Source organism: Balaenoptera acutorostrata, chromosome 11, assembly GCF_949987535.1.
Source record: "Balaenoptera acutorostrata chromosome 11, mBalAcu1.1, whole genome shotgun sequence".
Taxonomy (NCBI): domain Eukaryota; kingdom Metazoa; phylum Chordata; class Mammalia; order Artiodactyla; family Balaenopteridae; genus Balaenoptera; species Balaenoptera acutorostrata.
Window position 1 is genome coordinate 102,543,292 of NC_080074.1, and position 17,419 is coordinate 102,560,710.

Here is a 17,419-nt window from a genome sequence, read left to right on the forward strand (position 1 = left end):
TCGAAGTCCATCCATGTTGTCACAAATGGCAGGATTTTATTCTTTTTTATGACTGAATAATATTCAACCACATGCATGCACACACACACACCCCTTATTTTATATTTATATATATATATATATATATATATATATATATATATATATATATATACACAGAATTTATCCATTTCTTCTAGGTTGTCCAATTTGTCAGCATATAATTTTTCATAGTAGCCTCTTAAGAACCTTTGCATTTCTGTGGTATCAGTTATAACATCTCCTTTTTCATCTCTGATTTTATTTATTTGAGTCTTCTCTCTTTTTTTTCTTGGTGAGTCTAGCTAAAGGTTTGTCAATTTTGTTTATCTTTTCAAAGAAGCAGCTCTTAGTTTCTTTGATCTTTTCTATTATCTTTTTAGTCTCTAATTCATTTATTTCTGCCTTAATCTTTGTTATTTCCTGCCTTCTACTAATTTTGGGCTTTTTTTGTTCTTCTTTTTCTAGTTCCTTGAGGTGTAAAGTTAGGTTGTTTGAGACATTTCTTGTTTCTTGAGGTAGATATTTATCACTATGAGCTTCCCTCTTAGAACTGCTTTTGCTGCATCCCATAAATTTTGGTATGTTATATTTCCATTTTCATTTGTCTCAAGGTATTTTTTTATTTCTCTTTTGATTTCTCCTTTGAACCATTGCTTGTTCAGTAGCATGTTGTTTAATCTCCACACGTTTGTGAATTTTCCAGTTGACTTTGTGTGATTAATTTCTAGTTTCATACTGTTGTCAGAAAAAATGTTTAATGTGATTTTAATCCTTTTAAGTTGATTAAGACTTGTTTTGTGACCTAATATATGATCTATCTCAGAAAATGTTCTGTCACATGAGAAGAATATGCATTCTGTTGCTTTTGGATGGAATATTCTGTAAATATCTGTTAAGTCCACCTGGTCTGATGTGTCCTTTAAGGCTGATGTTTCCTTATCAATTTTCTGTTTTGGTGATCTATCAATTGATGTAAGTGGGGTATTAAGATCCCCTACTATTATTGTATTGCTGTCTATTTCTCCCTTTATATCTGATATTTGCTTTTTATATTTAGGTGCCTCTATGTTGGGTGCATAAATATTTACAAATATTATATCTTCTTGTTGGATTGACCCTTTTGTTATTATGTAATGCCCTTTCTTTGTCTCTTATTATAGTCTTTGTTTTAAAGTCTATTTTGTCTGATGTAAGTATAGCTACTCCAGCTTTCTTTTGGTTTCCATCTGATGTTGTCCCATAAGTCCCTTAAGCTATTTTCTCTTTTTTTCATTCTTTTTTTCTTTTTGCTGCTCTGATTGGGTGAGTTCCACTGTCTTGTCTTCAGGTCCACCGATCCTTTCTTCTGCTTCATCTAGTCTGCTTTTGCATCCCTATAGAGTATTTATTCAGTTTAGTTATTGAGTTCTTCAACTCTGTGACTTCTATTTGGTACCTCTGTATATCTTCCATCTCTTTGCTGAAGTTCTCACTATGTTCATCCATTCTTCTCCCCAGTTCAGTGAGAATATTCATGACCATTACTTTGAACTCTTTATCAGATAAATTACTTATCTCCATTTCATTAAGGTTTCTTTTCCCCCTGAGGTTCTATCTTGTCCTTTCATTTGGAACATATTCCTCTGTTTCTTCGTTTTGCTTCCTCTGTGTTGGTTTCTATACAGTAGATGAAACAACCACCCTTTCCAGTCTTGAAGGAGTGATCTCATGTAAGAGATGAACGTTTTCTTTCAGCCCTGCCTCAACTCCTGGTTGTCTTTTAAGTCTCTGTGCTTGTCCAAGCAGCCTATTATATTTTTAATGGCTCCCAGTAGTTGAGGGTGTGCCAAGACCTGTCAGTGTCCCAAAGGGGAGGATTTCAGTCACCACCTAGATCCAGGCTAACTGGAAGCCAGACTCTCAGGTATCAGCTTTTAAACATATGCAAATACATAACGTCTTCTGGGACCACAAGCATAAGCCCCACTGTCCAACAGGTCCAGGTGATCTGGAGGTGTCCCCTGAGCGGCAGTCACAGATATCAGGGCTCAAGATGAGTGTACAAACTCTCTTCTGGGTGATACCTGTGAGCTGCAGCAAAGCAGAGGAAGAAAGCCAAGACGGCACCCACAGCCTACATTCCTTGAGAGCAGCTCCACAGGCCTCTAAATGTGTGTCAAACCTGAAAACTGCCTTTCAGGTCAAAGGACAAGCAAATAGTCCTTCTTCATAGAAAGACTGGGGGGTGTGCCTCAGTCCACAGCCTGAGTACCCTGGGGGTGGTAACCTGCCAAGAATCATCTCTTCAATCACCACAGTCCCATGGGACTCAGGAACACAAGCCCCCTGGCCACCAGAGCCAGGCGGTCTAGGGGCATACCCTGGGTGGCAACTGCAAAATCCGAGATTCCAGGCACAGAAACCAGGGCACTGGATGCATGCAAAGCTCCCCTCCAGGAGACACTGGCCTCCGGAGCACAGCAGAGGGTGAGTGCAAAGATAACGTCACCCTCCGCGGTCTCAGGAAAGGTTTACAGTCAGCCCTTAGCTGTGTGTTTAATCAGAAAGCTGCCCCTCTGGCTGTAGTTATAATAATCAGCTAATAGGCCTCCAAGCTCCAGGGGGTCTGTTGCCTCTTGCTGTGCTATGGGAGTGGCAGCTGTTTAAGAACTCTTTCTCTGTTGGTCTCAGTCCTGGGGGACCCAAGAGTGTAACCCCCACTGGCCGCCAGAGCCAGGTGATGTGGAGGAGTCCCCGGGCAGCAGTCGCAAAAATCAGGGTGTCGGCCTGGGTTGTGAGCTCCTTTCTGGTGACACCGATTATTACAGTCCCTTGGCCTCCAGGGCCGGGTGATCAGGAGGTGTGCCCCAGGCAGCAGCCACAAAAATCGGGGCATGGACGTGTGCAAAAGCATCCATCCTGGAGACACTGATGTTCGCGGATCACAGCAAAGGGAGAGTGGAAGACCGCACCCACCCATCTGCATCTTGGAGAGCAGTTCCAGCAGACTCCTAGATGCGATGCTAAATTAGATGCTGGCCCCTCCAGCCAATGCTTTAATATAAGCAGGTGAGTGTTCTTCCTTTAAGTCTGGAGGCAATGGGCTGCTCTGAGCTGGGCCATGGGATGGGCAAGTCTAAGTGTGGGAGCCCTTTAAGAGCCATCTCACAGATTGCTAGTCTTGTGGGTCTCAGGACCCAAGACCCGTGGCTTTTCAAAGCCAGAGGTTTTGGGGGGTTCATGTGTCCCACATGTCAGGATGCCTGATGTGGGGTCAAAACCCCTCATTCCTCAGGGAGGAACTCTGGGTTCCGAGTTCCCTCCCAGCTGTGAGATGCGCACCAGGGGTGGGGTTTGCGTGAGGTTGTGTCCCAGCCTCTCCTACCTGCCTCAATGTGGTTTTCTTGTTTGCCCAATGTGACGTTGTCACTCAGCCAGCCTTCAGGATTTTTAAGAGGAAATGGTTCCATGTGTACCTGTAGACTCAGTGTACTCATGGAGGAGGGGAGTTCAGCGTCTTCCGGCATTGCCATCTTGAACCAGGCATGCAAGGACTTTTAATACACTGGTTTCTTTTATTCCAGTTGTGGCTTCAGAGCTGACTTGCATCCCCAGTCTAGAGGCCATTTATAAGCACAAACATCAGGAGTGATGACAAAGTTGAAGGTATTACTTATTAGAATACGAGTACAAGAGAATCCCTGATTCAGTCTAAAGTTTTCTCTTTTTAAACTTGGGATATTTGTCTCTCTTCTTGCTGCTATTTCAGGGGAAAGCACTGCCAAATCGAGTTTTTCCATATTTGACTCAAAGGGATTGAGGGTAGAAGTTGATCCTTGTTATAACACTGGTGCCAACAGTTGGCCTAGTAGAAGTGTTCACAGCCAGATTTTCAAATTCCAGTAACCAAGAGCCCATAATGAAAAGACTCTTACAAATCTCTCTCTCTGAGGCCTCTGGCCAAGCAAAGCAGGAACCTTTGATATCCTCTGGAGCCAAAAGGATCTAAGGATGGAGTGGAGACAGACAAGAGTCCTGGCAAAGAACTCAACTGGGTACACTTATTGAAAGCATGTCTGAGGTGAAGTCTCTCCACTGCTGGGTTTGCCAGACAGTTCCAGCCTAGGGCCAGGGCAAACTGGATTTCAGAACAGTTGCCTGTTTATTCTACCACATTGCACTCTGTTAGTGACCGGCCATCTAGTCTATTTGCCCAAAGAGGCCCAACCCAGACACAGCCAGCACCACCGCTCCCCCAGGGGCCTTGCCTGTTCCATTAAGAACCTCCCTTCCTTGCCTTCTGGGTGCAACCGGTCCTGGACTGCTTTTATTTTTTCAAACCTCTCTGTACATAAGCAGGATGTTTAGAAACACTCAAGACGGCCAGGGGACTGCTGTGCTGGCCATTGATTCTCACTTGGAGAGTCGTTCTGTTCAATATCAGTGGACCTGCTTCTGCCGTGGCTCTGGATATAGCCCAGGACAGCTGAAACCTCCCTCTCTCTCTCTCGAAAAGAACTTGGCTACAGGGAGTTCACACTGGTAGGGGTGAGGTAAAAGAGATGCCTTCACTTTTTAAGGGTGTCTCTTATTACAGTCTTAAGAAATCTTCCCTGATCCCAGAGGGTTCAAGGGAGAAAGGTGAGTCTCATAGGTGGGGACATTATTCCCTTTGGAGAGCTCTTCTCAGCCTCCTAAGGGCTGGGGTAGGATCCAAAGAAGAATCCTCTATGGAAAACAGCCTGTCCATGATTAAAGGTCTGTTGGGCAAAGTGTTCATGAGTAAAGACCCCCTATTGGGGCTTCCCTGGTGGCGCAGGGGTTGAGAGTCTGCCTGCTAATGCAGGGGACACAGGTTCGAGCCCTGGTCTGGGAAGATCCCACATGCCGTAGAGCAACTAGGCCCGTGAGCCACAGTTGCTGAGCCTGCGCGTCTGGAGCCTGTGCTCCGCAACAAGAGAGGCCGCGACAGTGAGAGGCCCGCGCACCGCGATGAAGAGTGGCCCCCGCTTGCCGCAACTAGAGAAAGCCCTCGCGCAGAAACGAAGACCCAACACAGCCATAAATAAATAAATAAATAAATAAATAAAATTTTAAAAAATACAAGGTGCTATAGAAGCACTTAAAAAAAAAAAAAAGACCCCCTATTGTTCCCTCTAGACTGAACAGAAAGATGTACAAGAGCAGGGTTGTCATTGATCAATAGAGCCAGTGCCTGCTCCCTCCTGGAGCTGAGTTCATCCCAGATGCAAAGGTCCTAACATCTGAGGATGGAGATTGGAAAACCTCAGGCACATTGAGAAAGCCAGAGTCCTCCTGCAGGGAAGGGCCTAAGAGCAGAGGCGGCCACACTTAAAGGCCCCTTCTCCTGGCTCTTTCACACATTCCTGCTTGGCTAATCCCCAGGCTCAGCTATCAGCATTTCACTACCTGCCATTGCCAGAGCTCCCTGAGGGCTACCCAGCACCACGGGGGCCTCCTGCAGCAGCTACCGCAGGCAAGACTAGCTCCCTGCCCACCCCGCCACTTCCATCACCCTGCAAGATCTGTTGCCCTGTTAACCCTGTCCTAGGGCATGCAACTACCACTGCTGGTACCCACACAGCCACACCCGTCCCGCAGGGTCCTCCATCACCCAAACTGGCTGTGCGGTGGCCACCCCTTTTGCCCCCGAGTCAATTCCTTTCTGCCCCTTCAGTCTATCTTCCCTGTGCCCTAAGCCATGATGGGCAACTCTGGGAGTGCACTGTTCTAGCCCAGTGGAGCAAAGCAAGGCTCGGCAGGTAGCCAGTCCCCAGAGCAGTAGCCCTCCTAGGACCCAGCGTCTGGCTCCAACTGGGGAAGGGAAGCCCTCATGAGAGTGACAGGACCCATGGCTTAGAAAGCAGAGCATCTGTCCTAGCGCCTCTTCACAGAACCTGTGGCACCTCTGCTGCACCCGCTACAAATCCGTGCAGAAAGACTCCAGCAGGTGGTGAAGGGGTTCCACGATGGGGCTTGGGGTGCGACTTTTGGAAGAAAGGGGTTCCCCAGATTATGATGCTGGAGCTTTGTGCTACTTACAGATTCCTCTTCTTGCCACTGTCGTCGTAACCCATGGTCCTAGATCTTGACCTTTCCCCCACTGATCAGAGGAAAGTGGGGAAGTACACTTTACTCCACCTTCAGCAGAACTCTCCTGCCCTTGAGAGAAGCTCTTGATTAAAGAGTCACTGGGAACAAATTGTTGAAGATACTTATAATCGTGAGAACCACTGTGCCCCAGCAGGAGCCCTCCAAACGCTGCGTCCAGGCTGCTGTCCTCGCAGCCATAGCTCTCCCGGCCAACCACAGCCCCGGCACACACAGACCCGAGAAGAAAAGACCACTGGGAAACTCGTTTGTCAAAGGCAATTTTAAAAGCTTGGCAAATGTGTGACAACATGGATAGACCCGGAGGACATTATGCTAAGTGAGATAAGCCAGACACAGAAGGACAAACACCATATGATCTCATTTACATGTGGAATCTAAAAATAGTCAAATGCATAGAGGCAGAGAATAGAACGGCAGTTGCCAGGGGTCGGAGAAGGAGGAAATAGGGAAATAATGGTCAGAGGGTATAAAGTTTTAATTATGCAAGATGAATAAGTTCTGGGGATCTACTATACAGTCTAGTGCCTATAGCTTACAATTCTGTATCTTATACTTAAAATTTTTCTAAGAGGGAAAATCTTATGGCGAGTGTGCTAGTAATAATAATAATATTAATAATAATAATGGCAAAAGAAAACCTTGGGAGGTAATGGAAGTCTGTAGCCTTGAAGGTAGTGATGGTTTCCCGGGTTATACTTACCTCAAACTCGTTAAATTGTGTGCATTAATTGTGTACATGTCATTCATACCTCAATGAACTGGCTTTAAAAATTTTGGCAAAAAAGAAAAAAAGAAAAAGGACCAAGTTTTTATAAGTAAATCCTGAAAGAAACTTGTTTGATTGATTGCTTAATGGAAAACCCAGGGCAATACATTGGGGGAGACCACCCTGTAGGTTCCAGCAATGTTAAGGTAGTATTCCCAGTAGTTTACCAACAGATACTATCTTTGGGATTCAGGAACAAAAATTAGAACTCTTGAGAATGTTCAGGAATTCCCCAAATCGTAAGTTATTCTTTAAGTGTTTCTAAAATTAATTATACTCTTTACTCATGGATATCTAAAAAGTTGTATAATAAAGAAGAAATATTAAGCTTAGTCATATTTATGAAAACTATAGTCTATAGAAAAGATTCAAACACTAGCAAACATTACTGTGTATTATTTAAATAATGTAACATTCAGATCTCCTAGTGAGAGGTTAACTAGTTGACAGCACTAGTCAGAATCATACGTTGAAATTGCTCAAGACTTCTTTTGCTCCCAAAATTTATTATTTCTTGGAACACCATTCCAAGATTTGTAGAAAGTACACAGTGCATAAAAATGTATCAGAAATTAGTAAAATTCATTCATTATTATTTGCAACAATTACTCACCATTAGAGACAGGCAGGTCACAGACACAACATGGCTATAGCTTATGGATGACAAACTGGTTAGATCATCACTGCTTTTCTTCTCAGTGATCCTGTCCTGGTCTCAGAAACTATCACCCTTAACCTTGGACTCTATGTGTCCGTGGTTCCTGCACGTCAATGGATTCCTTCAAATCAGTAACATCTCTATGTCACTTATAAAGCTTTAATTCTTGCAGGAGAATTATAGAGTTTTTTCTTGTTTTCCTAACTTTTCAACTGGTTTTTTTCTTGAAATTTGAAATTTGGAAAAACACAGAAATTTCCCAAGCAATGCTGGGAAAGAATTCTCACATGGAAACACTAGTCAAAATGAGCTGAAAGCCTGGTGGGGAAGGCCCACCAGCAGGGCCCCTGGAGAGGAAGTAGAGCGCTTGATGGGTGTTGGGGGGAGAAGCTGGGACTTGGGGGCTACAGCCAGCCTCAGGACAAAGCACCTGCAAAAACAGGAAAACATAAGCCCATCTTCTGCAATTTAGCCTTGGCTAGAAACTATATTGGAAACAGAAACAACCAGCCTCATTTAGTAGTTAATGAAGAACCTTTAAAGAATGAAGAACATTGACAAGTTACTTGGAAAAGACAAGTCCTGACCTTACGGTAATGACTTGTCAGAGAAAGAAGGAAAATATTGGGAATATTGACACAACCTCTTACATCAATTAAAGTGAAAACTACACCTATTTCTTATCTTGTTGTCATAAAGTTGGGTTTCTACCTAGGGCTTTTTGTTAAGAAGGCCAAACAAAGCAACTGACAAAGGATTAATCCAAGATTTATAAGCAGCTCATGCAGCTCAATAACAAAAAAACAAACAACCCAATCCAAAAATGGGCAGAAGACCTAAATAGACATTTCTCCAAAGAAGATATACAGATTGCCAACAGACACATGAAAGAATGCTCAACATCATTAATCATTCGAGAAATGCAAATCAAAACTACAATGAGATATCATCTCACACCAGTCAGAATGACCATCATCAAAAAATCTAGAAACAATAAATGCTGGAGAGGGTGTGGAGAAAAGGGAACACTCCTGCACTGTTGGTGGGAATGTAAATTGATACAGCCACTATGGAGAACAGTATGGAGGTTCCTTAAAAAACTAAAAATAGAACTACCATACGACCCAGCAATCCCACTACTGGGCATATACACGGAGAAAACCATAATTCAAAAAGAGTCATGTACCAAAATGTTCATAGCAGCTCTATTTACAATAGCCAGGACATGGAAGCAACCTAAGTGTCCATCATCAGATGAATGGATAAAGAAGATGTGGCACATGTATACAATGGAATATTACTCAGCCATAAAAAGAAATGAAATGGAGGTATTTGTAGTGAGGTGGATGGAGTTAGAGTCTGTCATACAGAGTGAAGTAAGTCAGAAAAACAAATACAGTATGCTAACAAATATATATGGAATCTAAGGAAAAAAAAAAAAAGGTCATGAAGAACCTAGGGGCAAGACGGGAATAAAGACACAGACCTACTAGAGAATGGACTTGAGGATATGGGGAGGGGGAGGGGTAAGATGTGACAGGGTGAGAGAGTGGCATGGACATATATACACTACCAAACATAAAATAGATAGCTAGTGGGAAGCAGCCGCATAGCACAGGGAGATCAGCTCGGTGCTTTGTGACCACCTAGAGGGGTGGGATAGGGAGGGTGGGAGGGAGGGAGAGCAAGAGGGAAGAGATATGGGAACATATGTATATGTATAACTGATTCACTTTGTTATAAAGCAGAAACTAACACACCATTGTAAAGCAATTATACTCCAATAAAGATGTTTAAAAAAAAAAAAAAAAAAGAAGGCCAAACACCTTTCTGGTAATATTGAGAGATTTGATTTTTATAGTTCCATGGACAGTAGACTTGAAATCTTGAGACAGGTTTGTTCCTTGAAACTACACTTATCAAAATGTTTGCAGGGAAAAAACCTGTGTTTGCTAAAATTATAACAACTTAAAGTCATGAGAAGTTGATTTATTCACCAATCCTAGCGATAATTTTCACCAGGACATTACTGGCCTAACTCTATTTCACTTAATCTCTATAAAAGGACTTTACAAGTTTCCTTAAAATTAGGAGATTAACTAAAAGCACATTTCCTATTGTAAAAATGGATTACAAGGAAAATAAAAGGACTCTATAAAAGATTAAATTTAGAACTGCTAGAATCTCAATTTGTCATGACCCAGCCCTCAGCCCTTTATCTCTTAGGTTTTGCACAAATGAGGAAGGTGCTTGTCCTAAACAGCATTGGGATGTTCCAGGCTGGTGTGGAATGTGCTTGGGGCCTGGAGAAAAGGGACCACCAGGCCCAGAGTACATGACCACAGCCTCAGGCCCATCTCTCTTGAAAAAAGTGCCAGAATTCAAGAGAAGCAGCAGCTGCAATTAAGACAGGTAAATCAGCACACCTGTCCTGTCTCTTTTTTATTTCTATTTTTTTAAAGTAACCAGTTTGAGATATGTCAGAGCACACGGTTCTTTTTTTTTTTTTTAATTTTATTTATTTATGGCTGTGTTGGGTCTTCGTTTCTGTGCGAGGGCTTTCTCTAGTTGTGGCGAGCGGGGGCCACTCTTCATCGCGGTGCGCGGGCCTCTCACTGTTGTGGCCTCTCTTGTTGCGGAGCACAGGCTCCAGACGCGCAGGCTCAGTAGTTGTGGCTCACAGGCCCAGTTGCTCCGCGGCATGTGGGATCTTCCCAGACCAGGGCTTGAACCCGTGTCCCCTGCATTGGCAGGCAGATTCTCAACCACTGCACCACCAGGGAAGCCCTGTCCTGTCTCTTTAATCTCCTTTACTCTGGGGCAGTTCCTCAGTCTTTTTTTTTTTTTTTAATGACTGACGTTTATGAAGCATAAAGACCATTTATTTTGAAGAAATGTCCCTCAGTTTGGGTTTAACTGATATTTCCTCAAGATTATAGATTCAGGTTCCGTATTTTGGGCAGGAATACCACAGAAGTGATGTATTCTTCTGGGAGCATCATATCAGGAGGCACATGATATCCATTTTTGCTGTAACTGGTGATGTTAACACCGATCATCTTGTTAAGATGGTGTCCGCCCGGTTTCTCCACCACGAAATTATTTTTTTCCCTTTGTAGTTAATGAATATCTTTGGGGGAGTTACTTTGATACTCTGTATGTATCCTGTTTCTCATCACCCACTAGTTTTAACATCCATTGATAATTCTTGCCTGAAACAATTTTAATTATGGGGGTTGCCAAATAAATTTCTAATTCCATAATTTCTCCTACATTTATTAGTTGGCTTTCTACTATCAGAAAGAGCTTTACCTTTTTCCCCATTCATTCATTTATTCGTCCATCTATCCATCCATCCATTTATCCAATCACTCATCGGTATGGACTCATGGATTCTTATTTTATTCTATGGCTTATAGTCTATATAATAAAATCATTGTTTAGTTTAATGCTCAAGTTGTCTTAGATTTGGCCAGTGGGAGCCCCTGGAACCTGGCTGCTATAGTCTGTGACTTGTTCCCATCATTCTTTGAGAAGTTCCTTATTTCCCAACATGGGAAAATGTCCCAGTCCCCAAGCCCTAAAATCAGCTATTTCTCCAGGGAGCCCTAATTCTTTTTACTGGAAAATATTAAGAAACCAAGATCTGGATGCTAGATGCTAAGTGTTCTCAGAGGGTATGTGCATTCAGTTAAAATATCAAAATATAGTTAAGTTCACTTGTTTTTATTTGTACTCCATTTTGGGTTTCCTCTAACCTTACTGGTTTTCCCGTATGTGTGTTTTGAGCATATGAAATATAACGTGGTTCTAAAAGTCTACAATTAATAATTGTCGTTTGAAAAGTGTCACTCCCCTGCCACACCCCTTCTATCCTGTTCCTATACCCAGTCCTTTCCACCCTATTCCCAGCCCCCACCACCCATTAGTCACCAGTCTCATTAGTTTCTGGTTAATCCTGCAGATTAACCAGAAATGAACAGATACATGTATCTTTCCCCCTCATTTCTTACCTAAAAGACCCATACTCTAGACTGTTTTTCTTCTTTCGCACTGGAAATCAGTTCATATCCATTCAAAAAATGGTCCTCGTTCTTTTTTACAGCTGCACCCCATTGGGTGGACCACTCCCTGATGTTTGAGCATACGGTTTGTTTCCAACATTTTACAATCACAATCAATACTGCAAAGAATTATTATGTATGTAAGTATTTTCTTGTTTTTGGAGCTGTAAGTACCTAGAGGTGGAATTACTGGCACAAATAGAAAATGCACATATAGTATCTTTAGATATTGCCAAATATCCCTCCCAAAAGGACTGTACAGGTTTGAATCTCTACCATCGAAGTATGAGATCGCCTGTTTCCCACAGCCCTGCCAACCAGAAGGTACCATCATATTTTTTAATTTTCACCAAGTTAAGTGAAAAATGATCTCAGCACAGTTTAAATTTGCATTACTCTATGAGTGAGGTTAAACATTTTTTCTTTTGCTTAAGGATATTGTGTCTTTTGCCCATTTTTCTGTTGGGCACATGCTTTTCTTAAAACTTGGCTATGAATTGCATCTTCCCTTTAACATGCTGGGCAGAAGCTAGAAGTTCTACATTTGCTCAACATTTATCCTCTTCCTTAATTTTTGCACCATAAAATCTTAAATTGTGGTAACGTTTTAGTCCTTGATATGGGCGTGGTCACTGCGAAAATTTTATCAAGCTGTATATTTATGACTTGTACGTTTCTTATTTGAAAAACTCTTAGCTGATTTAATTGTGCACTAAATTATCAGTGTCTTGTCTGCCTAATGCTTAAAGGAAGCCTGATGAGTCCCAGAATCATACCCAAGTAACCCTGACGTGAAACGAAGAGGAAAAGGTGACCCTCTGGAGAAAGGACATACTTGAAAGGTGGACCCAACAACACAGCACACACAGCGCCATCCTACTTCCTCTCCCACCGTGATGCTCGCTCCCACCAGCCCCTAACACCTTACCAAAGCCGGCACCCCTAGACAGATCCTCCTAACTCGCCACTTACAAGAAAGGATTTATCCAGTGGGCAGCAGTAAGGACCCCTGGTCTTTAGTATTTACCTACAATCCCTTCTTTGTTTCCCAACAAGTGATGCCTGTCTGTTTCAAGCCTCATTTTCTCCATAACTTTCAGGGATGGTAGAAGGAAACAGGTAATCAAGCCTATTAAATGTTATAAACTCCTTAGAGAAAGACTTGGAAGGACTTGGATTTTTCCACCATTCTCAGGTACTAGGCAGAGTGGGATTGGTTCGTTAGGTGTGTTCTCTCCTATCCTCAGCCCCTGGAGTCTCTGTTGTGGGAGAGATGGGGTAATCCAAAGAAAGCTGCTGTGAGGGGATGGATGGAGGAATTTTTTTTAAAGATTACGGGTCGATTTGCTGCACCTTTCAGGATAGTGCTGGCTGAAGTCACAGTAAACACACATGCACACACACACACACACACCTTCTTTCTCTCCCTCTCCTCCACTTTGAGCAGAACCCATTCCTGTGGCAAGAACCCAGGCTCTCTGAGGGTCACTGGGCATTGGTTTGACCCCCCAGTTTCCGACAGTGTACTGAAGTGTCCACACTTGTGTGGTGCAGGTCTGGAGAACAAACGTGTAGCCACCTGAAGTGTCCCTCTTTGTCTCCACACATCGTTTGGTGGTTCTGTTTAGGACGGCTCTTCCCTGGATGGAAGGAGAAAAAGTGAAGGTGTTGAAGCATCATCTCCCTGCTGTGCTCAGAGAAAAGCCCAAGGGCTCCCTCAATCCTCTGCGAGTCATCCAGTGGAGAAACGAAGCCGAGTGCTGAGATAGATCACCCGGTGCTTTCTCTCTTAGTCCCATCGCAAACTAACCCCAGACCCGGGAGTAAGAAACGCTGTGCTGGGTTCCTATGTTCTCATCCGTATCTCCTGAGCTGGAAGCATCAGGTCAGCATGGCTGGCAAGACAGGATGCAGCTTGAAGAGCCGTGGCCCTTCTCCACTTGACCTCCTTTCTACATCTTCATCCCCGAGCCCGTGAAACCCATCAGAACTCTCCCCCCTCCCACCCCCGCCTCCTCAGCAAGGGACTCCAGTGGTGGGACTGAAGTGGAAGCTCTGTTCAGGACTCTCAGCCTATTTTCTCCACCTGTTTTCTCTGGGGAGGGAGGCAGTTCCTGCTTCCCCTGTTGTGGGAGCTTCACCAAGGTTTACTGCTGGAAACATTAAGGGCTTTAAAGCCAAAGAGTCTGGGTTGGATCTCTGTTCCACGGTGAAGAGAGAGATGTGGGCAAATTACCTAAGCTAAGTCTCAATTTCCTCATCTCTAAAATGGGTCTAGAGTTGATGTTGGGGTTAATATTTATTGAGCTCTGTGCCTGACATGGAAGATGTGCAATAGATATTAGTTCATCTCCATCCTTCCCCATCCTAACGGGGAACAGGGGAGGGAGGGCGTCCTTCTCTGTGCTCCCTTGTGCCATCTCCAACGCCCCCGACCTCTTTGCTCCTTATCTGCTCACCTTGACACTGACGGTCATGTCATGTGTCCTGTTCTGTTCTCCTAACTCTTCCCTCCCCATGCCCCTCTCCAGCCCTCTGCAGGAATCTACCTTAGTGTCTGGGTGAAGTGGTTCCCTTTGCCCTCAGAGTTCACAGCATACATGTGGACGTCTGGTGAGAAGCCCGGATCTCACTGCGCCACCTCGATGACCTGTCCCCACTTCGTGTTTGCTTAACACCAAGCAGGGCTGCAGCTCTACATCCAAATCTCTGCTCCCTCTCTGACCCCGCCTCCCTTCCTCTCATCTCTTCCAATCGCCAACGGCCCCCACCAACCCTGCTCCCCCAATCTCACCTGCCCCCGTCCCTGGCCACCCTGGACTCCCTCTGGCCACCACCTCCCACCTCCCTGGGTGCATCCATCCAGCATCCATCATTCAGGGCTGCCCTCCTATTCTTTTCTATTTTTTTTAACATCTTTATTGGAGTATAATTGCTCTATAACGGTGTGTTAGTTTCTGCTTTATAACAAAGTGAATCAGCTATATGTATACATTTATCCCCGGATCTCCTCCCTCTTGCATCTCCCTCCCACCCTCCCTATCCCACCCCTCTAGGTGGTCACAAAGCACCGAACTGATCTCCCTGTGCTATGCGGCTGCTTCCTACTAGCTATCTATTTTACATTTAGTAGTGTATATGTGTCCATGTCACTCTCTCACTTCGTCCCAGCTTACCCTTCCCCCTCCCCGTATCCTCAAGTCCATTCTCTAAGTCTGCATCTTTATTCCTGTCCTGCCCCTAGGTTCTTCAGAACCTTTTTTTTTTTTCAATTCCATATATATGTGTTAGCATACTGTATTTGTTTTTCTCTTTCTGACTTACTTCACTCTGTATGACAGACTCTAACTCCATCCACCTCACTACAAATAACTCAGTTTCATTTCTTTTTATGGCTGAGTAATATTCCATCGTATATATGTGTCACATCTTCTTTATCCATTCATCTGTCGATGGCACTTAGGTTGCTTCCATGTCCTGGCTATTGTAAATAGAGCTGCAATGAATATTGTGGTACATGACTCTTTTGGAATTATGCCCTCCTATTCTTGAACTGCCCGCATCACTCCCACCGCTCCTTTCTCTGGGCCCCATTCCCAGACCACAGAGAGCTCCTGGAGAGGGTCCACCAACTGAGCAGGCCTGGCCCCTAAAAAGTGTTTAGAGCAGTCTGGCCTCAGAACTTGGCTTACTCCTTAGGGTTACTCTTCCAAGCCTCCTTAGCACGCTTTTTCCTTCTGCCCCAGCCCTTGACCCTCACTTTCACTAAATGCCTTTATTTTTCCCTTTGTCAAGAAGACCTTGCTTCCAGCCAATCTAGCCCCTCCCAAATGCCATGAGCAATCTCGGGGTGCTGATCAGGGTGGTCTCAAAGGACCTTCCCTGCCTCTGTCTCTACTATCAGCCCCCTGTGCTTGGAGCCAGCCATCCTCGATGCCAGAGAAACAAACACCCTTCCTGTCTAACATCCTTCTCTTATTTCTCCCTCTTGGCAGATTCCTTTTCTATGACTTTAAATATATCCAAATGTCCCAATATTCGAGGGGAAAAAATGTTCCTTAACTCTATCATCTTTTTCAACCAGCATTCAGTGTTTTTCTCCCTTTCAGAATCAAACTTCCCAAGCAGTGAGGCAAAAACAGTAGATAAGATTCTGTGTTTGAACCCTGGATATTTACTATGCTATGTGACCTTGGAATATTATTTGACTTCTCTGTTTTAGTTACTTCATAGGTAAAGTAGAGTTAATGGTAATACTTCTCATAAGATCTGAGTAAGGACTAAATTAGGTAATGTTTAACCCAATGTCTGGTACATAATATGTACTCAATAAATATTGACAATTACAATTTATTGTGACCTTGCAGATAAAATCAATGGTCTTTTTTTTTTTCTATTTTCTCTCCACTTCCATGTGACATGTACTTTGGCAATATTCCTTACATGTCTTCAGACTCTTCCCCTCTGGTTTCTCTTACATGTGTTCATCTGGATCTTATACATTTTTGGTTTGGTTTTTTTTTAAGAGGTATGGCCTGCCACTTTTTAAAAGATTTTTTTATCCTTTTTCACTTGTACAAAAAGAATATGTGCTCATTTTTTTAGCTTAAGATAACATTGTCTATATGGCTTTTATACCCTGTTTTTGAAATTTAACATTATATCATGTGCATTTTCCAGTGTCATTAACTTTTTAGAAAACACACTTTTTGAGAATATAATTTGAATGACTATATAATATTCAGTTCAAGGGATGAACAAAAATCTCCCCTACTGTTGGACATTTAATCTTTCCTAATATTTTGCTATAACTATTAACATATTTTCTATATTAATCTTGATCTACATTCTACATTATTCCTTAAATTAAAATATTCTCTTAAAAGAGAATTAGTGCCTTAAAAGGGGGCCTAATCAATTTGGGGGTTCTGGTTAGTGTCAGACCTTTCTGGAGCTGTGCCCTCCAGCACGCGTGAGGGCCCTCCCTCAGGGATCTCTTCCTGTTCACTTCTCAAACCCAACTACAAGTGGCCTCCTCCTTCTCACTACCTCTCCCAGAGATCCTCTGCTGTCACTCTATCCAAAAGACTTCTGAACAATGACTGTCACTCAAATTCTCCATTATATCAGCTTTGTCTCTCCTCTCCCCTCCGTGCTCCTCATGTGAAAGTCCAGATACCTCAAACTGGCCTTCTCTCTCCAAACAAGTCCCTTCTCAGTCACTGGCACTATCTCTCCTGTGGTTTTCAGAGGTCTGAACCTCTTCTGGTTGACTCAAAACATTAATCATGGAATTGGAAGACAACAAAGGAATTATCGAGTTTTCCCTCCCTCTCAGTTCTGGGAAACATCTTTGGTAACTTTTTAGTAGAATGATTGTGCGATTTGTGTCTACAAAGAAAGTAGAGCACAAAAGAGACCCAAGATTCCATCAAACATCATTTTCACATCTCAAAGAGCTGTGGTCCTAAGAGATAAGATGGGTATGAAGAGATTAGATGGAATGAAGGGACTTCAACCTGACTTGAAGTCAGGTAATGCACCATGAGTGACATGAGTGTCTCCCTCTTTAACTTTTGGAATTCTTGACATAGTGATCATACAAAGGGACCCAGCCTGGACATCAGAGTGGTGGGCTGAATTCCCCTGCATGTCCTGCAGCTCCAGATCTCACACCAGCCAAGATCTCTATTCTATCAGCAACTTCAACCCGCTAAGAAAGTAAGTGATCTTCCAAAATTCTCTTGGAAAGACAACCTTCAAAATGTTTGGGATGTCGTCATTGTTTCTTTAGCA

The 17,419-nt window shown here is 43.4% G+C and overlaps 1 protein-coding gene across 1 annotated transcript in view; it reads right to left on the bottom strand.

Annotated features, from left to right (window-relative positions):
- The window catches only part of GALNT8 (polypeptide N-acetylgalactosaminyltransferase 8), a 58,643-nt gene that overhangs the window by 16,765 nt on the left and 24,459 nt on the right, over positions 1-17,419 (bottom strand). Inside the window, 1 exon segment of the mRNA XM_057557569.1 lies at positions 13,093-13,263. Within this exon segment, the coding sequence (XP_057413552.1) occupies positions 13,093-13,263 (171 nt within the window).